This window comes from Chiloscyllium plagiosum, chromosome 7 (genome assembly GCF_004010195.1).
Source record: "Chiloscyllium plagiosum isolate BGI_BamShark_2017 chromosome 7, ASM401019v2, whole genome shotgun sequence".
NCBI classification, from domain to species: Eukaryota; Metazoa; Chordata; class Chondrichthyes; order Orectolobiformes; family Hemiscylliidae; genus Chiloscyllium; species Chiloscyllium plagiosum.
In genome coordinates, this window is record NC_057716.1 from 46,821,822 (window position 1) to 46,831,749 (window position 9,928).

At 39.9% G+C, this 9,928-nt stretch overlaps 1 protein-coding gene across 1 annotated transcript in view; it reads left to right on the forward strand.

The window, feature by feature from the left end:
- The window catches only part of cir1 (corepressor interacting with RBPJ, CIR1), a 58,609-nt gene that overhangs the window by 22,450 nt on the left and 26,231 nt on the right, over window positions 1–9,928 (forward strand). Inside the window, exon 8 of the mRNA XM_043693596.1 lies at window positions 5,094–5,200. Within this exon, the coding sequence (XP_043549531.1) occupies window positions 5,094–5,200 (107 nt within the window). The remainder of the gene's footprint in view (window positions 1–5,093; window positions 5,201–9,928) is intronic.

Below are 9,928 nucleotides of genomic sequence, written 5' to 3' on the forward strand. Positions count from 1 at the left end.
TTTGGACTGTGGGAGGAAACCGGAGCACCCGGAGGAAACCCATGCAGACACGGGGAGAATGTGCAAACTCCACACAGTCAGTCGCCTGAGTCGGGAATTGAACCCGGGTCTCTGGCGCTGTGAGGCAGCAGTGCTAACCACTGTGCCACCGTGCCGCCCATTTACCTGGGTGGCAACTTTCAGAGATCTGTGTACATGGACACCAAGATCCCTCTGCTCATCCACACTACCAAGTATCCGACCATTAGCCCAGTACCCCATCTAATGGGGTACTAGGGTACTAGGAACTAGGGTCTAGCAGTACAGCTGTAATATCTCTACCTGTGAACCAAAAAGGATGGGTTCAAATTCTACCTGCTCCTCAGGTGTTTAATAACGTGAATGAACGTGTTATTAAAAATATCTATCCCGAAGAGCTGCTGCACTGATGCCCTGAAACTGAGATGGTTAACCTCTAAATAGTTACCACCATTTTCCATTGTGCTCGGTATGACTGCAATTGCGGGGAGGTTTCCCCTGATTCCCATTCACTTCAGTTTTGCTAATTCTCCTTGATACTACTCTGCCACATTCTGCAATGAATCCTGCAGATAGTAATGCTTAGTAAAGGCATTAATGTTGATCCAAATAAATCTGTTAGACGAAAACCTAATATTGATTTTTAACCTTGTTCACCCCAGACCAACACTGGCACCTCCACGTCATGCAGATCACTGAAAGTAATATTTCTGCTATGCTAGTTAACACCAACAATACAGTCCTTGCAACACCACACTCAAGCCCACAGCTGAATAACTCTGTGTAATGTTTGTTTGGCTCTGCCAGGATGTGGACCTTCCAATTGCATTGTCTATTTAACAGATTGATTGCTCGTCGACTTCTGATTGTTTGAAGCTTTCGTAAGTTTGAAGCTCTCCATAGTTGCCTGAGTTGCAAATGTCCATAGGGTGGAGTGGGCAGCTCCTGAAGTATTGTGCATTCCTTGATACCATACTTCCATGTGCCTTTGCCTGTTATTGACCAATATACCAGTGGATGCAACATGATGATGGAAGGCTGTTGAATTTTATTGGAGGAAACTGTGGGTGATCTTGGAGGGCAACCTTCAGCAGCGCTGAGCCTAGAAGGACCAGCTTCAAACTTCATTGACTCCACCTCAGTAGCAATCATCTGAGCTGGCTGAATTGCAACAGCAAGGTGGAGTGCCAACATTGGGAGCTCTAATTCTGTCATTTTGAGAGAGGACAGCTTGCTTGTGCTCTATTGAACCATTGTTCCTCTGAGGCAATGCCTCAGCAATCCAACTAGTATGCTTGAGGACAGATTGTTAGGCTTCTTTACACCCTGCTGGCTTGATTTTAAGCTGGCTTATGTAACTATAATGACAGCAGTCTTGGTTTTGTATGGCATAAAGCTGACCTTGCATGACAGCAGTCTATTTCCACTGTCAGATTCAGACAGAAGCTGCCCATACTGCATTGAAACCTGAGACATCAGAGTTAGACACTACCCTATGATTGTGTCCACAGTGTGCAAATGCTGCCAACTTCTTGCTGCAAGGAATGTGTTCAAAGCTGTGCAGAACTCTCTGCAGTATTAGTGCTGGACTCTTAACTGTCAAGAAGCATGAAGTGCAGGCTTAATGACAGCCTTCCTAAGGCACCAAGCATTTTGTATAAATTTCAGTCTTTGGTTGCCAGCAATATTGAAGCTCTCATTTGATTCCTCTGCAGCTAAACTCATCTGTGACCTTTTCCTCCAGTGAGCAGGCACGTGTGATTTTCTTGACCCCTCTCCTGTGTGCAGCATACTCATTCTTAGTGTCTGAGTATAAGGAAGTACTGTCATCATCAATGGTTTTGGCACATTGTCCACATGTTTAGCAATGGAAGTTACAATAGGGATCAGCACCATCTTCGCTGCAGGGAGGAGTAGAACAAGTAGCAATGTCTCCCCCTTTTACTTTATTCCCGCTACCTTAGTTGTGTACCACCTCATCCCACACAAGAGCGTGAAGTAAGTTTGTGTGATGCAGTGTGTTTGAATAAAAATGTCATGGTCGAATAGCTGCCAGTATATGTGCCTCTTGAGATATGATGCTTGTAGCAATGCTCAGTGTGTGAGGTTAAGGTGGACCATATGGTGTAAGGTACAAATCCTGATAAATTATTGCTAACTCAATAACGATGATTTGAATTGAGAAAGAACAAATGCTTGTGATTCAGCTGGAAGGATTTGACGTTTAAAGGTGCATTCACTGGCCTTGACCATTCATTTCGGGTCATTGAACTAACAGCATGACATTCGGGTCTTTGGGGCTTTGCTGCTGGCCTTGACCTCCACAGCTATCTGCTTCCACTCCCTCTGACTATGTTTCCGAACCCTATGAAATCAGGGCACCTCACCTCCTTTCCCCCTCCTCAACTAAAATTCCTAGTGCAGTATCCAAAAACCTTAGTGTTTGTTCTTGTTCACATGCTATTCTTCACTTCTTTCTTTCCAGCTGCAATTCACTATCTGCATACCTCCCTCACCCGCTCCAGTACCTCCCTTTCAAGATGTGCTAGTGATTTTCAGCACTACGTTGCTGTGCGACCAATGCATAGCACAGTTAGTGATAGCTAACAAACAAGTAGCATGCAGATGATCCTTGTTCACTTTTTTGGGTTATCCAATTTAACTCCATGGGGATTTGATCTGCTTTTTCTTCGTTGCTAGTTTTTTCTACTGGTTTGCTTGGTCAAATAGTGCCTTCAATAAACAGCTTGTTTCTCCACTCCCACAAGTTAACTGCAGAATCCATTACAAGATCTATCCTTTGTACCTGCTTTCTTCCTTATTTACCTGCTGAGTAAATTGGGGTTATGTTCTTTGGATGGAAGAATGGTGGTCTCGTTGAAACATTCAAGGTTACGGAGGGACTTGATGCTGCCATAACCTGCTGAGTATTCCCACTATTTCTATTTTACAGCATCCACATTATTCCGCTTTTAGACATTGAGGGAGATTGTGGCTGTGCCATAATCGACTATATAGTGAGGCTTGCTACTATGCAGCTATTGGAGTATAAAAAATTGAGGCTGCGTTATAATTGAACCACAGATAAAGGATCCCATGCAGGAGCTAATGAAAGTTAAGAGGAGTAAACTGACTGGAGAACTTGCTTAGGCCAATGCTAGGAGGAATTGGGGATTGGTGAGAGAGTGTTAGATTAAGGAAGTCAATAGCCTTGCCGTTCCTGTAATGTAAGCGAATATATATGGATGTTCATTATATCAGATTGCCGCTAGCTGAGTGTCATATTTTGGCCCCTCATGGGCAATGAGGAGTGGACAGGATTGTGAAGTTGAAATTGAAAATCAGCCATGATCATATCTGGGAGAGACTTCTCCTGCTTCTACTTCATGTTCTTACATACTTATATCCTTCAGTGCCATTAACCACAAAATACAGGCCTGGTTTTCATATATATGCGGACAAGACACAGTTCTACTTCTTCCTTCTGTACCAGTTTCATATTTATTGCTGTGGAATTGACACCAAGTCCTGGATGATTTACAACTTGTCCAAATGAATACCAGGAAAACAAAAATGTTCATTTTCAGCCCCTGCCTTAACCTGTTCCCTTGCCACTGGTCCCTCCCTAGTTATTACCCTTGCTAATATATACTAACTATCAATATTCTGGAGGTTGCTATTGACCAGAAATTGAATTTGACGAGCCACATACATACTGTGGCCATCAGAGCAGTTAAGAGAATTTTGAAGTGAGTACTGCACCTTTTGGCTCCTCATAGCTTGTCGATCGTGTAAAAGGCACAAGTTGAGAATTTGATGAAATACTTTCCACTTGCTTGGATAATTGCAACTCTAACAATATTTGAGGTGGTAGGTACCAATCAGAACGAAGGAGTCCACTTGATTGGCATAATCTACATCACCAACACACAATGACAGCATTGTGTACTATATACAAGATGCACTGTAGCAACTCACCAAATCTTCTTTGACAACACTGTCATAATGTAACCTCTCTTACCCAGAAGGACAAGGGGGGTGGATGCATTGGAACATAACCACAACCTGTAAATTCCTCTCCAAGCCATGCACTATCCTGACTTGGAACTTCATCACCGATTACTGTGGTGAACTCAACATCAAGGAACTCCCTTCCAAAAGCACAGTGATTCTGCTTGCAACAGATAGATTGCACCAGTTCAAGAGTGCAATTTGCAACACCTTTTCGAGAGGAAGGGCAACAATTCCTGACCTAACCAGCAATATTCACATCCTATAAAAGAATATCTCTTTTAAAAAATTGATCAGATTGAACTTGACCATGCACAACTTGAAACTTTTTTTCTAGTGCTGATCTTCAAAATCCTCCTCGCCACACAAACTGCCCAGTTATTTCCACAGAATTTTGGACATTCAGATCATAACTTGAGGGTGAGGTTTTTCTTAATGTATCCATATCCCATCCCCTGCCCTGCTATTAACATCCAAGCCTTAAACTACCTCCATGTTTCTGGAATTCTTAATCCTTTTCATCTTTCTAATTGTCTTTCCTGTTTATTAGATAGAGGTTCAAGTTTATAATCAAACTTGAGTCCCCCTTCCTGATTTCTCCCTCTGAGGTTTGATAACTATTGATCACATTTTCATTTTTCAAGCATCTTGGGATATATTTTACATGCAAGTTATTCAGAAATAGGCGCTGCACCTGCATAATCAGCTTGCTTGTTTTGTTCATTCAATAATTTTGCAAGATTACAATAAACAGTTTAAGATATGTTTTGTGTCTATTATGACTAGCTTCAGTTTAATGTCGCCCATTCCCTAGTACAATGCTTCTGAAAGTTTTGCAAAATGTGTTCCTGCTGTGTTGCAGATAAATGCATCTAGTTGGTATTCTTCACTCTGTAGCAGCTGTTTTATAGAATAATATCTAATCATTTGCACAGCAGAAGATCATTTGAATTGATTTATCTAAGCTATTTTAAACAAAGAAACAAGTAGGTTCCAATTGTGAAATAAAACCTGAATGTAAGCAAATGTTAATAAGCATTGATATGTATGCCCTTTTTAAACAGGTCCATCAATGCATCCCTCAGAGCTGATGGCAGAGATGCGAAATAGTGGATTTGCACTGAAACAAAATGTACTGGGAAGGAATACAACTCCAAATGACCCATCACAGGTATTCTATATTTATGAAGTGAATATGAAATGATTTGGCAGAAAACCATTTTCAGGTGAATAATGAGATTAAGCAGCCCTGATCTTAAAATTTTAAACACAACTTTACTGAGGTAACAGTGGGTTTAATGGAAACCATGCTAAGTGAAATTAGTTATAATTCAGTGCTTAGACTTTTTGTGATGCAACCTTTTCTTTGCTTAGATTTTAATACTCCAAGTTTATGTGCATTTTTCTGCTTCGTGTTATAAACTAAATTATAAAATTATGAAATTGTCTGTGTTTTAGCTAATTTTCATGTTCGATTTTATAAGGACAAAAAGATGTGATTTACGAAAGCATCTAGTTGTGGGATATGTATTTTATAATATTGGTCATGAATAATCGTTTATCTGTAATTTGTGTTGTTATATTGTGAATTTCTTTTTTTCTATTTTTAATTCATCTGTGGACAGTTCTTTGTGCTGTCTTATTTAGACTACCTGTGTGGGCTTTTCTTTTCCCAGTACATCTTCCTTCATATAATTGTGATTAAATGGTATAATTAATTTGTCACTTCCTTTTCATTTCATTTCCCTAATACTGCCAATAGCTTTAAATTATGAAGAAATAAAGGGAAGGTTTTTTTTAATCAATTCTCCTCATCTTGGTAGTTAAAGTATACTGTTGTGAGATTCCAAAGTTTGATACTGAATGTTCAGAGTCTCCATTCTGAAGTTTGACCGTTCAGCTGATTTTGGTTCATTCCATTTTGTAAAGTAGCCTTGACTATCAATGAAGCATCTATTTCTTGCATTTGAATTTGGCCCAGTTGTCTGACAGCCTCTGTCTGCTGGTGTTAAAACTAATGCATGCCAATATAGAGGAAGAAGCATGTGTCACTTGGTTATTTATCAGTGTATCATAAAATCGATGGTCCATAATGTAATTTCACTATCCGAGAGCTAGTTGAGAATCCTCCACAGTGCCTTAAATTAGATGTGACTTTCATTTTGAGAAGGCTATCATACTCAGTTCACATAGGCTCAGTGTCAGGTCTGGAAGGCAAACATTGCAGTCACACTTTCCTGTTGTTATTCTAGAGACTCAATGGCAGTGTGTCAGATAATACACAGCCCACATTATTTTACTGCAACAAGAGTGAAGATATTCAAGATTGCTATGTGAAAAAGTTTCAGATTCAACGCATGTTTTAACAGCATTGTTAATACAAGCTATTGATTGCCACTGTGATTAGTTAGCTAATTCTGACCCTTTAGCATGAAGCCTATTCACAGAATCCTTACAGTGCAGAAAGAGGCTTATTCAGCCCATCAAACCGCTGAAGAGTATCCCGCTCAGTCTTAGTCCCAACCCTACCCTTATAATCCCACATTTCCCAGGGCTAATTCACGTAACTTGCACAGCTTTGGTCTGTAGGAGGAAACCGGAGCACCTGGCGGAAACCCATGCAGACACTTTTAAGCAGTCACATGGAGAACATGCAAACTCCATGCAGTCACCCAAGACTTGATTCAAACCTGGATCTCTGGTGATGTGAAGGCACAGGGCTAATTGCTGAATCACCATGCTGCCTGCTGTTCTGGCTGGAAGAAATACTTTTCCTGTTCAGAACCATACTAGCTGCTTCACAAAGTTGCTCTGAGTGCAACTGTGACTTGCAAAGTTTTGAACATAGAATTACTTGCTCAGAGGTTGCAACTGGGATATGGAGATTACCATGCATTTGTAAAATATTTGCCAAAAAACTGCTTTCTTGGCTTTTAGTGTTGACCTGAAGGTTGATGTGAAGCCAAGTTGTACCATGTAGTCAAGCTGGTACTTCAGCTCTGTTGATTTGAACGTGTTTCCCATATAGGGACAAGAATAGGCTATTAAACTCATCAAGGCTGTTTTGCAATTCAATTAAATTGTGGTTAGTTTTGCCCCTAATCTATGTACCCACATTATATCACTGCTACTTGATATCCTTAGCTAATAAAAATCTGTCAGTATCAGTATTTAAAAGTTCCATTGACACGAGCATCCTCAGACTTCTGGAGAAGAGAATTCCATATTTACGTGATTTTTGGTTTCAAAAATTGCCCTGTTGTCCCAAGTTCTTTCAATAAGATTGAACATCTTGTTCTACATTCCCATGCCAGAGGAAATAGCTTTTCTGTTTATGTTCTGTTGAATACTTTTATCATTTAAAGCCTCAATTAGATTACCTGTAAAGCAAGGGAATACAATCCCAGTTCATGCAACCTGACCTCACAAATGAACCCTTTAAATTGCAGAATTGATCTAGTAGTCCAGCACTGCACTCCCTCTGAAGCCAAGTTATACCCTTCCTCAAGTGATACTGTACTAAGAACTGAATGTAATATTCTAGACAGGGTCTGATTGTTTTTGTACAGTTGAAGCGTAACATTGGCCCACTGGTATTCCGATCTCTTTGTGATAGAAGCCAACATTCTATTGGCACGGTGGCTCAGTGGTTAGCACTGCTGCCTCACAGCGCCAGGGTCCCGAGTTTGATTCCAGCCTTGTGCGACTGTCTGCGTGGAGTTTGTACGTTCTCCCCGTGTCTGCGTGTGTTTCCTCTGAGTATTCAGGTTTTCTCCCACGATCCAAAGATGTGCAGGTTAGGTGAATTGGCGATGCTAAATTGCCCATAGCATTCAGGGGTGTGTAGGTTTAGGTGTATTAGTCTAGGATAAATTAGTCTACTACAATCCGACCGACTCCCACAGCTACCTGGACTACACCTCCTCCCATCCTGCCCCCTGTAAAAACGCCATCCGTAGGGGAATGGGTCTGGGTGGGTTACTCTTCGGATGGTTGGTGTGGACTTGTTGGGCCAAATGCCTGTTTCTACACTGTAGGGATTCTATGATGATTCTATGATTGTAGTAGCCTTTTCATTACTTTTTATATCTGTGCACTAGCCTTTAGTCTTGTATGTGAGTGAGTAGACAAATCCTATGCTCCTCTATTGTTTCCAGTTTCTTAACATTAAACAGTTATTTTGGATTATTTCTCTTGGTCCCAAGGTCAATTACGATATTATTTTCCGTATGAAACTCCATATGCCATCACTGTATCTGCAAATTTGAATCAGTCAATGCCTGTTCACAAATTCTTACATGATGAATTGCTTCTTCTGATTTGAATATTCAGTACTCTATAATTTTATCCTTGTAATTTCCGCCTTCGCTACTTTCTCTACTTCATATCCAAATTTCAACCCTTGAGAAACGGATACCCTCCCATTCCATGAATTTTCTGTTTGCTGATAATTCAATGTGCAGAACCTTATCAAATGCTGACATACATAGGCAATTCCATGTCTACATTGGTAATGGCCTTCTCAAAAATAATCAGCAGTTAGACAGACGTGGCTGAATCTTTATAAACGCTGCTGACTTTTCAGATTTGCACAATTCTAGACACTCAGTCCTGATGATAGATTTCAATAATTTTCAAAACAGCTGTTGCAAAAATGACAGGCCTGCAACTACTTGTTTTTTTTTCCCTTATGGTTTAAAAATTGGTGTGACATTTCTAGTTTTCTGATTCAAAGACACAATTCCTAAATCCATTGAGATTTTCTGGCAAAGTGTATCTTGGATTTTTCGAACTGTTTCTTTTAAAACCTTAGAATGAAATCAGACAGATCCTAAGGATTTGTTAATCTTCAGTTCCATTGGCCTGAACTTTGAAGAAAACCATAGGGGTGGCAGTGTAATTACTGCACAAATCATTGAGAAAATTGAATCCACAAATCAACCAGAAAAAGGGCATCTCTTTGCCTATCCTGTCAGTTTTATGAAGGTTTTGTATTTGCATATTAAATATACATTCCACCTGCAACAGGAAGTCATGTATCTAACGATTGTTAATGATTGCCAATGCACCCCTCTAATCCTGAAAGTGAACAGTTAAAAATGTGGTGATAAACTGCTGTTTGGATATTCTAAAATTATAATATATTGGATACTATTGACTTTTTGACCATTTTTTCCAGTAATGCAGTCTTTTCCTCTCATCTTTTCCCTTTGTGAATTGATATCTTATTAATGCACTCGAATTCATTCTTCTCAATCCTTCCCTTGTTTCTTCATTTTTACCCGACAGTCTCAGTGAGAAATTTGCTTTGTTGGTGCCATTATTCATCAAGGTCCAAGATGCCCTGCTGTTCCCGTTATCTATTTCGCTTATAGTGCAAATAAAATTTGGCCTAAAGGATGAGGGAGAAATCTTTGCGATCCATGTTTGTAGTTCAGTGTTGTGCTCCAATAAATATATGCCCTTATTTTCACCTATGACCATTATTATTATATCTACATTGACTTCCTCAAGAAGGTTCTTTGTGTTTTGTCCTTCCCTTCTATTTTGAAGTTTGGTTCAAAGTATTAACATAACAATTCTGTCATAATCTTACATTATAAGTAGATTTCAATATAAATCTAATACCAGCCTTCTGGAACTTTGAGTCGAAATCTACTCTGGTAAACTCAGTGACTCAGAAATGAGATAACAAGAATCCAGAGAAAGTATATTCCTGTCAGGGTGAAAGGGAAGGCTGGTAGGCATAGGGAATGCTGGATGACTAAAGAAATTGAGGGTTTGGTTAAGAAAAAGAAGGAAGCGTATGTTGGGTATAGACAGGATAGACCGAGTGAATCCTTAGAAGAGTATAAAGAAAGTAGGAGTATACTTAAGAGGGAAATCAGGAGGGCAAAAC